General features: G+C 39.9%; 2 protein-coding genes across 2 annotated transcripts in view; both read right to left on the reverse strand.

Annotated features, from left to right (window-relative positions):
* Window positions 1–929: 929 nt before the first annotated feature.
* On the reverse strand, window positions 930–3,177 carry LOC127365781 (SPEG neighbor protein-like). Its single transcript, XM_051404228.1, has 5 exons — window positions 3,081–3,177; window positions 2,590–2,696; window positions 1,728–2,035; window positions 1,317–1,458; window positions 930–1,205 (listed from the first exon to the last, which is right to left on the reverse strand). The coding sequence occupies exons 2-5, from the start codon at window positions 2,694–2,696 to the stop codon at window positions 1,067–1,069; spliced, it is 696 nt and encodes a 231-aa protein (XP_051260188.1). The 5' UTR covers window positions 3,081–3,177; the 3' UTR covers window positions 930–1,066.
* Window positions 3,178–3,692: 515 nt separating this feature from the next.
* spegb (striated muscle enriched protein kinase b) overlaps window positions 3,693–18,626 on the reverse strand; it is a 38,150-nt gene continuing 23,216 nt past the window's right edge. Inside the window, exons 21-41 of the mRNA XM_051404227.1 lie at window positions 18,376–18,472; window positions 17,963–18,163; window positions 17,676–17,733; window positions 17,448–17,525; window positions 17,179–17,351; window positions 17,062–17,088; window positions 16,771–16,923; window positions 16,290–16,332; window positions 16,084–16,152; window positions 13,284–15,969; window positions 13,026–13,175; window positions 12,285–12,401; window positions 11,784–11,951; window positions 11,434–11,556; window positions 10,744–10,908; window positions 9,737–10,535; window positions 9,233–9,472; window positions 8,844–9,067; window positions 7,720–7,795; window positions 7,299–7,448; window positions 3,693–7,146 (exon numbers count right to left, since the gene is read on the reverse strand). Coding sequence (XP_051260187.1) covers window positions 6,891–7,146; window positions 7,299–7,448; window positions 7,720–7,795; window positions 8,844–9,067; window positions 9,233–9,472; window positions 9,737–10,535; window positions 10,744–10,908; window positions 11,434–11,556; window positions 11,784–11,951; window positions 12,285–12,401; window positions 13,026–13,175; window positions 13,284–15,969; window positions 16,084–16,152; window positions 16,290–16,332; window positions 16,771–16,923; window positions 17,062–17,088; window positions 17,179–17,351; window positions 17,448–17,525; window positions 17,676–17,733; window positions 17,963–18,163; window positions 18,376–18,472 — 6,053 coding nt within the window. The 3' untranslated portion in view covers window positions 3,693–6,890. The remainder of the gene's footprint in view (window positions 7,147–7,298; window positions 7,449–7,719; window positions 7,796–8,843; window positions 9,068–9,232; window positions 9,473–9,736; window positions 10,536–10,743; window positions 10,909–11,433; window positions 11,557–11,783; window positions 11,952–12,284; window positions 12,402–13,025; window positions 13,176–13,283; window positions 15,970–16,083; window positions 16,153–16,289; window positions 16,333–16,770; window positions 16,924–17,061; window positions 17,089–17,178; window positions 17,352–17,447; window positions 17,526–17,675; window positions 17,734–17,962; window positions 18,164–18,375; window positions 18,473–18,626) is intronic.

The following is an 18,626-nucleotide window of genomic DNA, read 5'->3' on the forward strand; positions in this document are numbered from 1 at the left end:
TCTTGCACGTGGAGTGTTTTTAAAATTTGTGCACGCACAACTTTGACTTTTTTTTTTGTGCGGGGGCAGCCTTGAAACCGACCCGAGAGAAAGAGGAAGTTCGGGACGGTCTTTAAAGTGCCCACACACAAGATCAAAGTAACCCTCTTTCTTTCTTCAAATGAATGAATGGATGAATGAAAGATCTGCAGATAGACTCATCCCCCCCAAATAAAAAATAAAATGTTGTTTGTTTTTATATGTGTTATGGCTCAATAGTTTTGATCTGAACTTATTTTCAGCAATGGCTTTCATTAAAAATAAATTTCTTTGCAACTTACAGGCCTGTGTAACATTTACATTAACATCTCCACTTTTATACACATTTATGTTGTTGGTCATTGCTGCTTTTTCTACATATTTTATATAGTTAATTATTTCCTTTATCTACTCATATATAGTCTGTTTCCAAATATGTTGTTATAGTGTAAATGTTTATTTTCCCAATCTTTGTTCTGTTTTGTTGTTGTCCTTGTTTTTAGTCGATGTCTATTTCTATCGTGCTGAAAATACTCTTCAATTAAATATCCTTAAATAGAGTCCCCTGTATGTGTACACATACCTTTCAGACATACTTACAGAGGACAAGGATGGCCCTTATTGTGCCTTTATTTAACCTGGAAAAGAATGTCCCATTAACAAAAGGTCTTTCAATCGGGGAAACAATCACCACACAAAACTGAGTGGTAAAGTGAGTTTGGTAGTAGGCCTGCTTTAGGCTGTAATTCGTCTAAATCATAGCTAAAGGCAGCTGGCACCAAAAAAAATAATAATGATAAAACCCTCTGACTGTACACAGTTCATTACATCCATGTCCACCTTTTTCATTATAAATCTCTACTGTTTTAACCATTTGTATCAGAAACAAATATTACACATTGAACAATACAAATGTTTTAACCTGCTTTTTATTATGAGCATGATTGAAGTTATGTACAGCTTGGAACGCAGCATGAATACAGTATATTGTCAGTTGGATTGATTATAAGAGACGTCGCGTTAGCTTTGGCGTAGCTGAGACGTTGCATCAGAGGATGTCGACGCGAGCAAACGACTGATCCGTGCCCAGATTGTTCTCCACAAACACCTCATACTTGCCAGCGTCAGAGAGCTTTGCATTTTTGATGGTCAAGATTGTGTTGGTGTCTCCGATGTCGAAGAATACCCTGAAAGACAATTGAAGCATCTTTGTCAGCACCGTTTGTTACAGCGTTGTTAACATACAGATAGAAAATAATACAGCAATCCCTCCCAGTTCAATCTCTACGGACGCCTACCTGTCGTCTTCTTCAATGTCATCTCCATCTTTGAGCCAGGCGACATCTGGAGGGGGCTCCCCGCTTATATTCGCCTTGAGCACCACGGTTGTTCCTCTCTTGGCCTTAATGTTGTCTGGGCCTTTAGAAACCTTAGCAGGGACTGGGGAAAGCATGACACAAATATTCAGTCACATGGCTTAAGTTTGCCTTAAAGATAAAGTTCTACAGAAATCATAAGAGGAACAGAGTAGAGGGAAGTCTGACAAAGTTTTGAGCAGGAGGAAAAATTTGCATCATGACATCCACAACTACTAAACAGCACTCTCATATCCTTCCTGTAAATACAGCCAGCAGCTGGTTAGCTTAGCTAAGCACAGAGTTTAGAAACCAGTGGATACAGCTAGCCTTTCTCCATCCAAAGGTACACACCTTCCACTAAAATACAGGCAGATCCACTTGTCTGTCCAAATGGATTTTTAATGGTAACACTGTATTTTCCCAAATCAGCCAGGACCCCATCCAGGACCACGAGCGCCACAAAATCTGGGTCTTCAAAAACATAGCGGTACTTGGGTCCATCCTTCAGCTCTTTGCCGTCCTTGTACCAGACGATGAAAGGGTCTGGGAATGCACTAACTCTGCACTCCAGCTTCGCAGCGCTGCCCTCAACAAGAACCACATCTTTGAGCTCCTGCAGGATCTTGGGAGGGCCTTTCTCTCGCAGTTCTTTACGCGACCTATAAGAGAAACGCAGTAACGTGAGATTTCACTACACAAGCCGTTTGAAAATGGTAATTCAGTATGCTTTAAATGTATTAGTTTATACAAAGTGTTGTGCAAAGGAAGTGTAAAAGTGTTTATACCTGCTCTATATACCTGAGGTATATTATAATAGTTTAAATGGAGATAACCGTGCACATGTCTCATCTCCTTTCAAAAGCATTTGCTGTGCTGTACTCAACAGATGTAGTTATGTAAAAAATGAAGAAATAGATCATACTTTATACACCATACTATCTGATTTCGGCACACCTAGCCAGTGACTCCCTTGAGTGGACATGCTTCATGTCAGTTTCAGAAAGGTACAAAAATAGTCGGATTTAGTCCCTCCCAACTTCCAACACCGGATAGGTGTGGGGGGGGGGGGGGGGGTAAGAGGGTTTCGGATGCTGTGAAATGGTCCAACAAGCACTTTGTTTAAAGCATACTTAAGCCTTGCATGATTACATGAACTCTGCTCATAGGGCACTTGAATGTCGGTGATGCCAACAGACATTAGATATTTTGGTACCTGTGTCCGCGATACGAGGCTTGGATTCGGATAGCAGCCTCCTGGACCTGAGGGTCGCTGATATTCAGAGTGCACCCAGGAGGAGGTGCAGCCTTCGCTTTGGACATCTGCAGTGGTTAGAGCACTACTCTTAGAGCAAGTTAGCTGAAAATCTATTTGATATCCAAAAGGCTTTTTCCACTGCATATATTTTGACTTCTCATAGAGGTGAAAGCACAGGTTATAAGATTAATGATGGCTCTGTTTTATTTAAGTGTCCCAGTAAGGTATGACAGACTCCGAAACTGAAGCAGCTAAATGCAGTTCAGCCATCATTAATTACAGTTTTTACACATGTGCTTTTTCTACCAACATGTCAAAATGTATTGTGTGAAAAAGGCCTCTGATCACAGGAAAAGAACAATTAGGAACTGATTTTTTACAAATGAATTAATACACATTTACTATACCAGCAGTTTCTTTCCTTTACAACATAACATCTAATTTCTTACCTCTGAGATCCTGTCGAAGCTGCTCTCTGCTTCACATCCACTCCAGAGTCAGCAATCCTAAAATACTTCCTGCTTTATATCTAACGGAGGAGCCTTTTAGGCCCTCAAGGATCATGGCGAACGACCCATTACACAGACGTTCCCCTTTCCTTCTTTGGAAGCATGACAAGACTGATTGAAGATGTGCAACAAATGTTACAGAGATCCTTTCCCATCCTTATAAAGCCTTCATATTAAATACTCCTGAGAATGCTTGGAGCAGTTAATAGTTTTGTTCGTGGTTGTAATGTGAGTCGTCCCCGGTGAAAATACACACATAATTGTTCGTCTTTCGGGACATATGGAGGGGAGTGGGCTTTGGCAGTATCATAAAATCAGTAGCATAGAATGATGACCCAACTGTGCTATTTTGTTAAGGTGGAAACACTTCAGTCAAATCTTTAGTGTTAATCAGCTACAAGCAGGAAACAGTGCAGTTAGCAACCTTTTAAATATAGCAAATTCAAGAATGGTTAATAGTAAGTTCGTACCAATTCTATATCTAACTCGACTTTAACACTTTACCTACCTCATTGTCATCCACAGTAAAAAGGAAGTGCCCCATTGTGTTCATTTATTTGTCATATTTCGTTTATTGTTCATAGCCTTAACAGCTGTCATGCCTTTTCCATGCCAGATTCAGAAATTTCACAAAATAAAAAGCAGAAGCTATAACAAATACAGTCACTCAATAAATAAACAAATTGCTGAAACACACACGAAGCAGTCACATTCATATAATCAAAATAAAGAACTTATCATTCATTTAACAAACTATTTTCTCTGTGGGTCTAATATCCATCACGAGGCACTGCAACACATTCCACAAAATACGGCAGAGGATCTTAATACAAAATGTGGAGCGTTCAACATCTTTTTCAAAACCCTGTTTGTATTTCATTTTATATGATTAAAGAACATGATATATTGCACAAACGTTTAGAATTGAATGCAACGTTGCATTCTCATGCTGATCTTGCATGTTGTCCTTCGGGTTTAAAACAACGCCCTCTGTGATTAACTTCTACTATGCATAGGAAAAATGACTGAGCCAAAAAGACAAAGAGCTGCAGAAAAGGGCAGTATTTATCTAGCAATAGCATTAGAATATGTAGAATTAGTAAAATAATTTCATAGAATTACCAACGATCTCTGTCAGTCAATACACAAATTAAACGAGTCATGAAGTTGCAGGATGTGTGATGCAGCTTTATGTGATATCCTTGTGAAAGACTCATCAGCATCTGTTTGTGATTCCTTCATACTTTCTTTAAATAAAACAGAAAGTACGCTTTGTGTGTTAAGTGTGCAAATCTGTACTTGATATCAATACATGTGACGGCAAAATGATCAAAAATCTGACATTTGTGCAAAAGTATCACATGCTGGTCTTAAAACTGAATTTGCCCTCACAAGGCAAAGCAAAATGAAAGAAACAATACAACTTAGCCATTTATTTACCATAAAGTAATGAGGACAAATGATCAGTGAATCCCCGATTTATGGCCAGTGCAATGTTAAAGAAAAATATATTGGAACTGACCAACGTTAGGATGAACCATCCTTGGACAAAAGGGGGATAACGACATATTTGGAAACAGACTATACTGCAAACCAAATAGTTTTTTTTACTCATATCAGTAATCCCTTTGCATATAACTAAAGTGAGAACATAAATAATCTTTAAACACCAAAACACCAGAGTCGTATTCAACTTTCAGTCTAACCAAGGGACAAATGTCAGTATGTGTCCAATTGCAGTCTTCACTATTGTACCTAGAAATTATGTGTTTTATGCAAAAAAATAGATTAAAATATATAATTAGAATTTATCCATTTTGTAATTGTTTAGTTTAGGATAATTTATACTCTCATTTACATTTTCTTGATGATCAACAAATACCTCTTTTTATTTATGTTATTTTATTTATTAAGAGGTACATACCTAAATATATCTCATCTCAAATATAGAACATGGAATACGGAGAAAGTGTCTCCTATTTACAAATTAATTAAATATTTCCTAGAATTTATGATGTCATGTTTTGTACAGTCTGCTGCAGTGTTGCATATGTATTGATTTTATGTTTTGATCACTGCACACAGTGTCCTATGAGCTGGAAACCAAAAAGGTGTGTGACACTTAATTAAGGGAATATATAAATAATAATTTATGTGAAATATAATGCTAATTATAACCATTTTAAATCTTACTTTGCTTTATTTATAAAAAGTTCTGCCATTTAAAAACCGTAATTTATAAAAACCAAATAAAGCAAAACCTTTGTTTTTCAAAGCAGTAGCTGTTAGCAATTAAAAATTACAGCTAAAATAAGAACTCATACACTCAACAACATCTCAATAAACATCCTTTTTCAATGAATTACAGAGGCTATTTTTTTATGCTGACTAATGCTAACTGGTTAAGGGCACTTGGAGGCACCCCAGTATCACCAGTGGGTTGTTAAAGCGATTCGGTTTCCCACTAACCCCCTGAATAATCTTACATTTAATGATGATCTCAGGCAAAGTTTTGTATGCACAGTCTAAGCATACTATGAATAACTTGTAAACCTCATTTTAGTAAACTCAGAGATGAGTGTAAATATCTCTACGTGGCTAATCAACCTGGATCCTTTACACTGGGGCTGAGTGGAAGAGTTTAGTTCATCTGGAAGCCAATGCAGTGGTTGTAAGCATATTTGTGGTGAAGGAACTAGTGCCTGCCAAGCAGCCCACACAGTGTCAGTCCTGCATGGAGCCACTTATGCCGTCCATATCATCACTCGGAGCAGAAATAATGATCTTATAACAAATTTGAATAAATATATAATGCTTTTGACAATGAGAGAATCATTACTATACTATTTTGTACCATCAGGGAAGAAATGTGTGCTGATTCTAAGAATGCTTTTCTAATAGCCCTTGTAGAGAATCCTCCAATGTATCCTCTGAACTCTGAATATAATTTCTTTTAAAACTCAAAACAAGAAAGGAACTTTAACTGGAACTGCTACAATCTTGACAATCACTGAGATGCTACAGCAGTATAAAAACTTAGGTACTGTAGCACAATTAACTGCTTCAATTCAATCTGGATTAAGTTTATGGAGAGCAATATTTAGCGTCAGGCTAGGCTGTCCTTAATCAAGGACACAGGATTAGACATTATAGAATGAACTTCTGGTCAGGAAACATTTGAATATAAGACTATAGACTGATTAAGTAGAGGTGTTGCAATTGTTTTAGCACGCCTTATTTTGAAATTGTGCTAAGTACTTGTTATTGTGGAATCTCGTGAATAGCTTGTACTTAAATGAAACAATACTTTCAACATCAAAACTCTATTACAGCAATTTTAGGCCTTTAATGGTGGGTTACTACAATGTATTCATTTGTGTCCCCTCTAATCACTGTAGAGTTGACAGTAAGAAAGGAAGTAATTTATCCAAAATGTATGCAAAGTTACAAACCTTGAGGTACTAACTTGAAGACAACATCCTGCCTTGCATGAACAAGGTCCACCATTTAAAAAAAAAAACGCAGCCAGGCTCTTGTAACTGTAAGAGTTCCCTTTCTTTTAGATCCTCCTTCAGAACCAGAAAAGAAAGAGAAGTGACGTCTCTGTAGACCACAGCCACTGCTGGTTTCTTGAGTTTTCTTTTTCCCCTTCCGACCAAGTTCAACAACTCAAACCTGAAGGGACCACCCCACCTCGCGGCCCAAAGTCTTGTCTTAAAGTCCCGCCATCTGGTGTTTGGAAGCCTGTTTTCATTGGGTGACAGGTGTGGTGGGTGAGGTTGGCACATTTGGTGTGGCGGGGCTGGTGGGGGTTTGTGGCGAGCTCTGGTAGGACCGCAGGAGAACTTTGTGCTTGGTGGCCACCTCCTCTCGCCTGCGCTGCTGGTCGGCCAAGAATTCCTTGAGACGGGTAGTTGTAAAGGTGAGAGTCTGCCTACGAAGGCGCATCAGGTAGGCATCTTGAAGCCAGGAGTTACTGAAGCAGTCCTTAATGGAAGGACGGGCCCTGTTGAAGACCAGACAGTGAGGAGCCAAGTATGTTAAAGATTTTAGAGAGACTTAAAAAACAAAATGAGCCACATAAATGGATGTGGTGTAGTAAGTGTAGTAAATTTTCTACAATATGGAAATTACAAAAAAAGACTAATGTCGGCTTACCAAGGGTAGCTACAGAGAATCTTTTTAAGAAACAGAGAGGCACTTTGGGACACATTCTGGTAGAGCTTAGAGAGGTCAAACTTTGCCGCCTGGATCCTGGCTTCAGTCTCCTGAGGATCATTTTCAATGAAAGGTGACTTGCCGCTCAACCTGGGAAATCAGGGGGAAAGAGAGTTCATACCCCTAAAACAGATCAACCATGCACAATAAAAGGCTAAGTTGATTCATTGGTTTAGTTGTGAATGAAATCAGTAGTACAAGTGCAGTAAGATGTCGACACCATGTACAATTACAGTATATGGAAAAGACCTGAAATTCCAAATGCTAATTTTCAATCATCAACCTCATTTTATATAAAAACACCATTACATTTCTATTTAAAGAGGGCTTGCTGGGTGGAAGCTGTGAAAGCAGTACTCACATGATGAAAGTCAATACGCCCACGCTCCAGATGTCAGCTGGAGGGCCCACAACATCCCCTTTCAACATCTCTGGAGCTACAAGGAGTAGAAAAGAAAAAATGTGCAGCGTTCATTAGTTTACACAGAACTTTAGTCACATCTGAAAATGATCCTCATACCACAAAAACTAGTTTGTTGCCTGTGATTCTCTATAGGTAATGACTTGATGGTATGTGTAGCTTTTGGAAATGTGTGAACGTATCGTTTTAGGTTATAGTTCTCCTGTGTTTTCATAGCTAGTGAGCGCCCACTAAGAATACAGTTACATAAAGAGCCTACATCAAAAGTAAGATCTGTATAAATAGAATAAATAATAAAAAAAGATTCAAATCAACAGAGTAGTTTACAGTTTTTAACTTTGATATTTTTTTCCGTCATAAAGCATTCTTCCTAATAAATTTTCACACTGAAGATAACATAATGCACACTTAAAGGTACAAAAATACTATTTTTACTTCCCCAATGTTCAAAATATACAAATATTGTGAAAAACAATTATGAGGTGAATTCAACTGCTTTACTCCTTTACGTGGCTTAAATTAACACCATCAGTTACATCCACTGAACACATTTATATTCAATGATTTGTTGTAATATCTACCCCATTACTGGAATAAAGATAAAGAAATATATAAAAATAATTTGTCTGAGGGTCTTTTTTCTGATATGTCTTATAACATTTGTTTTTGTGTTTAATTTAGTTTTAATTTAGCGTCTTTGTATGATAATTGCTTTAGTCACAATCTGGTATATATATGTGCTTTGTCCTCAGGTCTGTCTTGCAAAATAGATATTGATCTAAAAGAGAATTACTGAGTAAATAAAGTTACAACAAACTAACTAAATTATCAGTACAGGAAGTATAAAGTTGTCAGCCATAAAACCAAAACAATGAGCTGAAAGAAGATATAACACTTCACAGAGTTGAGGGAATTTGCAGAGTCGAGTGATACATTTACATCTGCGGGTTTGTCACGCTGTTCACATTACACACAGTCATTTAATCAATTCTTAATATAAAAATATTGATTAGAACAGCTTTAATGTTACATTTACGGTGGTCTATGAAAAACAGGACTCTTACACATATACTCCAGTGTTCCAATAGGAGGGCTGAACTGCTTGAGGAAGAGAGGGTTGTAAGTCTGAGAACTGCCAAAGTCAATGATCTTGATGACGTTCATGTAGGTGACGATGACGTTCTCTGGCTTGATGTCCAGGTGGAGGATGCGTCGGGTATGGAGGTAGTCCACACCCTGGAGGATCTGCACAATGTAGGTCACCACATCATCCTCTGAGTAACGGAACCTGAAACACACCAACAGCTTATTAGAGGAGAGGACCAGGAAAATGTTTTATGGCTCATTGATGCATTTCTAAATAAATCCTCCTCGTTTATTTTAAACAAGAAACCAAGGAACATTTCACATGAGACAAACAACCAATTTAGCAAGTACAGCTGTTTGGCTTCACCTGTCTATGAGGCTGAAGAGCAGCTCCTTCCCACTGCAGTACTCAGAGATGAGAACCAGGTAGCGCGGTGTGACGTAAGCTTCATGCAGAGCCATGATTCTGTCATGATGAAGAGACTTGAGGATGTCGTACTCCTGCAGCACCTCCTGCTTGCTGTTTGCTTCATATGGAACGATCTTAGCCATGAAGAGGTTGCCTGTGGCGTTTTCCCGGCACTCACGGATCACCCCAAACCGACCCCTGTGTGTGATAAAAAATAAGTCAATGGTTACTTTTCCAAATGCTATATGTAGGCACAAAATGCAGAGAGAGACAGAGAGAGAGAGAGAGAGAGAGAGAGAGAGAGAGAGAGAGAGAGAGAACTGTACTTATGTACAGCTACTAATCCCAAATCTGACATAGATGACAAGCAAACAGTTTTTTATTGGCCATTTGGAGGCAGAGAGTTAGTTTTGCTTAAATGGGTTCTTTATATTTAAGTCAGGTTGCATCAATAGTCATTACCTTGCTTTCTCATCCATGAAGGTGTAAGGCTTCTGGGGAACACCCTGGCGCAGAGATCCCTCTCCAGGCTTGCCCAATGGCGTCCTGCGTCCCGAAGGTGTGACCCGTCCTGATGGTGTGACCCGTCCAGATGGGGTAGCCCGGTTGTCTCCCCCTTGCAGCTGAGGTGTCAAGCTCTGCACGACCACCACGGGTGGTGAGATAGTCACTGGAGTGACTGAAGGGGTGGTGGTTGTCGGGGTGGTACTAGATTGAGAAGGTGGAGTAACGCGGGTGGTTGCAGCTGGCACGTACATCGGAACAGATGAAATAGGTTTCCCAATGACAGGTGCAGGTGCTGGTACAGGAGAAGGTGGTTTGTTGGTTATGGAGGGGACTGGATTTACAGGACTCTGAGGTTTGGGTGGGACAACAGGGGGAAGTGCCAGTTTTGTTTGGGGTTTGCTCACACTGATGCTAATGGTGGTCTTGGCTTTTGCTGGTGTAGCTTGGACAGCTGTGGTGGTCTGAACAGGAGCTTTTTCTGAGGGGGCTGTACTAACGGGTGGAGTGACCTGCACAGTGGGTTTGATGGTTACTGGAGAAGCAGATTTAGCCACAGATGGAGCAGGAGCAGGAGCAGGAGCAGACGCCGGTGCTGGCGCTGGCGCTGAGGGTGGGGCAGGCGTTACTGTAGTGGATTTACTAGGAGCTGGTTTAATGGGAGGCACTTTCATGGATGACATCATCACCACGGGGGCAGGAGGTGAAGTTGCAGGGACAGTCTTGACTACTACTGGAGCACTGGATTTAGCTGGTTCTAATGAAAGACAAGGAGAGGATACACCTCAAAGACTTGATATATTTGCAATGTGGTGATCTACAACTAAAACATTGCCCAAATAGGATAAATAATTTTAATGTACATTGTCTCATGACATACATCAATTCAGTACATAAAAAGGAATTTTATGTAAATTTGACAGCCTAATCTAAAGTAAACATAAAGATATTAAGATAATACATACCTGAAACATCCATGCTTATTACTTCTGAGAGGTTGCTGTAGGGGCCCTGGCCAGCTTTATTGACACATGCCACCCTAAACCTGAAGGCTCCCCCTGCTGGCAAGTCAACCACATTGTAATAACAGTCTGCCACCCCTGTAGCCATGATCAACCAGTTGGTCTCACCTGGGGAGTAAAAATAAGATCAGTATGACCATTTGGTTAAATGTGGGTTCAAGGCTGCAATGCTGTATTTATGGTTCAGGTTGTAAAATTCAATCTGCCATAAACATAGAGTTCACTACTTCCCTACTGTATGCCATGTCCCACATGTTGCCATAGCAACCATAAAAGATAATTTGTATTATTGATGTTGCCTTGCCATAACTTCTGTTATGAATTGGCGCTATACAAATAAAATTGAATTGAATTGAAATTGTTGATTATGTAAGTGGGTGTTGCACAGTGAAAATCTATACCTGTATATCTACAGTATATATAAATGTGGTCACAGCTGAGTCTTCATCTTCCCATAGCTTGAGGGTCTCTGCAACCCACAGCATATGGTTTGGCACCCCATTATGCTTGGATCTATGTAACTCTTTGAAAAGAGTAAGTAAGAATAAGAGTAAAAAATATCCATGGGGTTCAATGTAGTCATCTGTCTAAAAAAGGGAATATAACATTAACAAATTGTTAGGAAACACTGACCCTCTGCTTTTCTCTCCAGAGAGTATGTGCAAGGGGCCATGGTGTCTGAGGGCCTCCACAGAACCAAGGCTGTGTTGTTGTACTTCTGAGGTATTTCAGGGGTCCCAGGACGATTGGGCAGACCTGAAAAAATAAATGTATCGGTGTGACATACATATCGTCCGTCCTTGGGCTTTTTCAGTCCCTCCAGTTATTCCCAGCCTCTCTATTGTCAATAATAGACTAACAATATTTAATACTGTATTTTTATTTATGTATAAAACATTAATATATACTGCCTGTTGTATATAGGACTAACAAGGTTTACTGCTCCTTACAGACTGACATAAAAGTGATGTCTCAGTTCTTACGGGCAAGAGATATTGTGCAAGAGCTGGACACAGAGGCTAGGGGGTTTGTAGCAACACATTCATAGACCCCTGCATCCTTTTTGGTGGTCTGCATGATCATCAGTAGTTGGCGGCCATCAGGGCAGGCGATCATGTTCATCCTTGCATCAATCTCCAGGGGCTTCTTATCTGAGGAAACATATGCGTAAAATGGGTCATAACAATGAATACTTAAGTCACACAAGTAATGCTTTATTTAGTGTTTTTCAACCCAACTTAAGGCATGACCTTAAAACTTCTCTGTACTATTTATTTGCACTGTATGCAACTTCTGTTGTCATGGTACTATATGTAAGTATACAGCGAGATACAGTGTAAGCCATCATTATGTCTCTGCACTCATGCACCCAGGAATAATTATGTAAATTACTGTAATTAGCAAGTAAAGTGATTTTGACCATCCATCTGTGAGACCATCAGTTAGGTAATACTGCCTCATTTCCATTATTACTTCATCCTTACCTTTCATCCAGGTGATGTTTGGGTGGGGGCTGCCTGCTGGCAGACAGCTGAGTGTGACTGGATCCCCCTCTAGCAGGACATGATCTCTAAGCTTGATGTGGAATACTGGAGGGAAATCTGGGAGCAAAATGGGTTACACCACTTAAATCATTTCTTATGATACAGAATATTGATAGGTCAAAAGTTATGATTTACTGAACCCAGTGATGGTTAACACCAGCATTACTGGAACCACAACATAGCTTTTTTTTGCCTAGGATCAGCTAGGAATCTTTGTCTTTGTGTTCTTCTCACACATTATCCCATTTTTCAATCAAATGCTTTGTTTCTACTGATGTTGACATAAAATCTATGTGTTATTGTTATTGGTTAAATGATTAAGGGATTAGCACCTTTCATATACGTTAAATATGAAGGTACAGCCAGCAGTCAGATAGCTTAACTTGCTAACACTAGTGTTATATGTCATTTGTTTGATCTGCAAAAAAGAAAAAGAAAAATGAGTAAAAACTACATGTTGTGGTTTTACAGGTTGTTGAGCAGAGCTGCGCGAGCGGTTTGTCCCTGTCTCAACTCTTTCTGCTAAGGGAAGCTAAGTGCCTGCTGGCTGCTTCTTATCTAACTCTCAAGAAGAAAACAATTAATCATATCTCCCAAAATGTCAAACTGTTGCTTAAGGTTGTCATGCCTTACCCTTGACACAATGCTATCACAGTCTCTATACACTCTTGTGTGACTTACCAGATGCCAGTTTGGAGTACTGGCGTGAACGTAGGGAACTATTTTCTCTGGAGATTGTTGTTGGTATGTCAGGCTGTGATACTGTCTTGTCTCGCCTCCCTCTTGTCAGGCCCCATCGATCCCATCGAGATCTGCGCTCAGCCTCCACACCTTTACAAAAAAACAACAATCAACTCCATAAATCAATCAGAAAGTGCATCTGATAGTATACTATAGTCAAATGTAGAGAAAAAAGATGTGCAAATAATTGCTTCATACCCTTTGATGTCTCTGACTTAAGGCTGGACATAGAGTCTAGAGACTCTGATGAGGCACCATTGCTGGTCTGAGATGCCAGCTGGTTCTGAGGAATACTGGCAACCTTTGGAGCACGGCTCTCTGATGTTGAACGACGAAGCATGGAAAAAATTGGTGTCCTCTTGGATTCTTTGTCCTCTGATGCTCTCCTTTCCTCTGAGTAGCTGCGAATTCTTGTGGAGATACCAGCCACTGTTGATTCAATCTTTCTGCGCATTGCCAAGACTGGTGATTCATTAGGTTTCTTAAGCTCCTTTTCATCTTGTTCCACTGATGTATCACCTCCACCATCCATGCGCATCATCTCTACTTCCTTCTTTTCCTGTGACCCTCTTCGGCCAAGAGTCCAAGAAAGCCTACGTCTTGAAGTATTTGAATCTTCTTCTTTGGTCATTTCGTCCTTGCGCTCAGTTGACGGAGTTCTCTTCAGGCGCATAGAGAGTCTTTTCATAAAGCCTTGGTCCTTTTGAGCTTCACGAAGGTCCAGGACTGACTTTGATTTCTCTTCAAGTCTCCTCTGGGCTAATTCTACCGGTGCACCAATTGGCCCAGGTCTGTATATCTCCTCACATGACTCTGCAGAGTCAATCACTTGTGATTTGTCCTCATTCTTAGGCCGTGACAGAAATTTTAGACTTCTTGAGAGGGAAGACTCACGTTTTTTAAAACGAGCCTCAAAGACCTCTTCAGAGCTAATGTCCTCAAAGTCAGCTCCTGCTGAGAGCTCTTGTTGGGATGAGGAATGTGTGGTAGTCTTCGGTGGACTGGGTTCTTTTGTGATCATTTCAGGCGATGCTACCCTGGAGTATACAGCAGGGTGCTCAGTGGTTGACAGGATGACTGGCTTTGGTGGACCAGGTAAAGCAGTGGACATGCTGGCAGATGAAGATGTGGCTGGAACAACAACAGGTGTGGAGGGGCCTAAAGGTTGATCACTGACAGGCTGAATTGAAGGGACCATGATGGCCTGCATTATACTGGCATATGCTGAAGTCCTTCCATCTGGAAGAACTACTCTAGCAGGAAGTGAGGGTGTCACATAAGTTGACACGGCATTTGCTGGGGGATGGGAATATTCTTGTGTTGGTCTCACCATAACTGAGCTTGTGGTTATGATAATGTCAGAAGATTTATCAGGCATATTTACTTCTTCTTCCATCTTTTCTTCAGAAACTTCAGCAACACTGACAATTTTTTCTTCTTCTTCTTTCATAATCTCTTCCTTTTCTTCATACTCTTTTTCTCCCTCTTCTTTATCCATTTTTTCTTCTAGTTTAGAGCTTTGGACCACAAGAGGAGGTGTAGGAATTCCTTGGCCCGTATACTCTGATTCAATCATTGGTTCTTCTGATATGCTCATATCCTTCTCTGAGAAGCCACTTGTGCTTGATCTCTCATCAAAATTACTATCTGTAGTCAGCCCATCCATCTTTTCATTCATAGTCTCATCAGCCTTAATCTCTTTCTCCATGAATGATTCCTCGCTTTCTGTTTTGTTTGGACTTTCCTGCACAACAGACTCTGGTGTTGGCGGCTTGGGCGAAGGTTCCCTGGGAGTAACTGGACGAGAGTCTAGCTTGATTTGCTCAGTGAGAGATGACATAGATATAGCCTCCTTGAGCCTCCTCTCTTCTATCTGTGCCAAGGGAATCTCTAAGGGAGCTCCTGACCGGCGGTGTAAAGCTATGGGTTCTGAATCGCCTTGACTGAAAGAAGCAGTTTTGCGCAAAATCTTGGGTTTGGGAACTTCGTCCCTTGCGGAATCACTGGATGCAGCTCTAGTTAGTGGAGGTGGGCCCAAACGGGCAGTCCGAGAGTAGCGATCTGAAGATATTGCACGTTTTTCATCTCCCATTCCTAGTGTTTCCAACAAAGGTCCTCTCAGACCACTCATCTTGTTGTCCACAGAGCCACCACGAAGCAGTCGCTGTCTCATCAGCTCTAGTTTCAGAGCGTAGTCTTCTTGACTCATCTTGGCAGTTCCTGGGCTTGTGCTCCTCCTTGGTAGTTCCATAGAGACAGCTTTCTTGAGAACTCTCCTGCCTTCCTCTTGGTTTCCTTCTCCAGCGCCTTCCTCAGGCGTAATCCGGAGCAGCAATGCACTGTCAGCTGAGCCTCCACGTCTTAGCTCACCTCTTCGTCTGCCACCCTCTGGTTTATCTGACTCCATGCTTGAACCTCTTCGCAGGGGTTTTCTAGTCAGTTCCGACTTTTGTGGTAATTCAGCAGGTGATTCTTCATCTGATGAACCCCGGTCATTGTCTTGTGATGACCTCTTCCGCGGGCGGCCTTTACCTGGTAATTCGAGCCCTTCTTTATCCATTTGTTTAGGATCACACTCCATTGCCTCCTCGGCTTGAACAGGAGACCCAGACCATTTACTTGTTCCATCCTGCTTTCCTGTCTCCTGCTCATTGGTCTGGATGTCATTCAGTGACATCCTTGATCCAGAGAATTCCATATTAATTGGCATTGGAATAAATGGCAATTCATCAATGTCTTCATCAGAATCCGAGGATGACGATGGCAAAGGAGAACCTTCTTTAAGGTGCCTGGGAACTGCTATGGAGATATGGCTGGAGGAATCATTCAGCAACTCAGGTATGGACCTCATGACCATTTTTGATTTATAGCTGATTAGTGAACGCTATAAAAAATGAAATACAATACAATAAAAAAAAATTTAAAATTTAACCATTGAATTATTTATAGGCATTCTGAGTATAAAGCAACACGAAAATAAGTAATTAACATGACTCACCTGCCATTTTCTGCGAGATACAAACTTCCTCAGGGCCTCTGTATTTATTGCCTTCCCCTTGCTAAGTGTCTGTTCAATAAATAGACATTAAAGGTAATAAAAATAAATTAGGAATGGGACCTTGCTCAGTATTGTCAACAAGAAATTACTGCAAAAGGAGGTTGTCGATGATTAACACTGTACTAGTGCCACTGGCATTGTCTTACCTTGAACCAGGGGTGTCTGAGACATTCTTGAGTATCAGGTCTCCTAGAGAAATATTATAACATATTTCAGTCTTCCAGGTCTCTGATCATTCGTTCCATTATCTAGCTTAAGAAACTGTGCTTTATTAGCTATCTTAACTGTAAAAGCACCAGAGGAAGAGTGTGAGCACATAGGGACTAGAGAATAGAGAATAAGGAAATATAAACACCCAATATCCATCTGACAAGCATGTAATACTGAAACAAGATCATTAACATGAGCATTTTTGTCTTTTTATTCACTTGATAAGGAAAATGTCTTTGTGCAATTACAAAATGACAAAGAGGAGAATGTTGTCTTCCAGAGCTGTATACACAGCTTAGAAAAATCTATAATACATACATATTGATATATGTATTTTACACAATACTTTTCTATAAAGAAATCTCGATGTTTTATAAAACAAATCTTGAAAAATAGAGATCGAGTAGGGTTACTCACAGCCTATCTGCTACCAGCAGCTTTATGATGAATCCTTTAGCCTCTCGACAAAGGTCAGCAAACATACTCTCCTCAAAGGCCACATTATAGTTCCTGATGTTCAGTACGGAGCTGCGGTCATTTTCTCCAGCAAATGGAGACACTCCAGTCAGGCTGATAATAGAAACAAACAAATTTAATGACAAGCCTACAAATAGTCCTGAACAGGCAAACACATCAAAAACTGACGATGATATTTAGTATCCTGGAATACATTTAATAATGAAGAAAATAAATAATAATTTAACTTACCACAGATATGCAATAACTCCAACTGACCTAGGGAAATAAAAAGAGAATTATAAAAACAGGGTGTGTTCAAAAAAAAAGGAAGAAAAAGTTTTGTTTTAAATTCAAAGGATACTCTACCAGATGTCCGATGCTTTTGACACAGGGGTCTGATTGACTATTTCTGGTGCAACAAATTCTGGTGTTCCATATTTGCAGTACTGAGCCTCATCAGGTGTGATCTCCACTGCGTTGCCAAAGTCACAGATTCGGATCTGATCACTATGGGAGTCTGCCATGAGGAGGTTATCAGGCTGAGGAAACAATAAGAAAAAAATAAAATTTTCTACCATAAGAATACATTTTTTATGATCATTTGCCAAGTGAGAGTGAGTATCCATGAGTACTACCTTAATGTCCAGGTGTATGATGTTTAGATGATGAAGGTAGTCCAATCCCTCAAGCAATTGTCTTATGCATAAACGTACCTGGTGGTCCCAAAATACAAATGTACCAGTATAACTGCTATTTATTAAATTGCATTAAATTACATACATTTGATCAATACATTGAAATTGATCTTGAAATGTTAGTGAAAGTGAAAGATTTGCTGTTGAGTCAAAAAAAACAGGACTTACATCAGACTCCATTACTGTAGATTTCCTTGTAAATCTGTCTAGTAGCTCCTCGTGGCATCTTTAAAGATGAATTAAGGCTATTCTTTCTGGGAATTTAGATTCTTTGCACAATAAACGTTAACTGTGTGTAATACATGTACAATATGTATGCGTTTTTGTTTAACTTTTAACAAGACAGAATGTTTAATATAAAGCTTTTCAAAACAACACATTGCGTACAGTGGCACTAAATAGTAATAAATAATAATTTAATTTAACTTTGTGTTTTCACTCTATAATAAGGATACATTTCAGTGATGATAATGACTGCATTCTTTTTCTCAAAGGCATCATGAAAGTAAAGGACTCTCTCGTGATCCAGCTTGGAAAGCAGGTTCATCTCTCTCAGAGCAGACGCCTTCTTCTTGGCCCGTGTGGAGATGAACTTTGCGGCATACTCCATTTTGCCTACCTTCTGGGTGACTCGTTTCACATAGGAAAATGCACCTCTGGAGAAGAAAATAAGAAACTTAATTTCACCCAAGTCTGGTATAATTCAAAATCTGTTCAAAAAAGCAAGATGGAGGGAATGAGACAAGAAGAAATCTCAGTCTCATTTTGGAAAGTCAATAAAAACTGGTTTCATTGCAGACAGTGGTTGTCTTACATTATATTGCATTTAAGCAAGGGATTTCAAATGTGGCCTTAAAAAATGGCTCACCTTCCAATTTCCTTGTGGATGTCATAGTGGTCAGTCAGTCGGCGCATTTTCCTTAAAATAGTCCCCTCATCGTCCATTGGATCCTCTTTACTTTTAGCTGCAGTAATGAGCATTAAATTAGACGAAGGGAAATGTAAAACTGACTAAATGTTCAGTTAATTACAAGAAAGGTTGGGTGTTCGATTAGGTTAGCTCCTTCACTTCAAGGGATTGTTAGATTCTTTAATGGTTCTGATAGACTGACCTCTTAC

Source organism: Dicentrarchus labrax, unplaced genomic scaffold (assembly GCF_905237075.1).
Source record: "Dicentrarchus labrax unplaced genomic scaffold, dlabrax2021, whole genome shotgun sequence".
Taxonomy (NCBI): Eukaryota; Metazoa; Chordata; class Actinopteri; family Moronidae; genus Dicentrarchus; species Dicentrarchus labrax.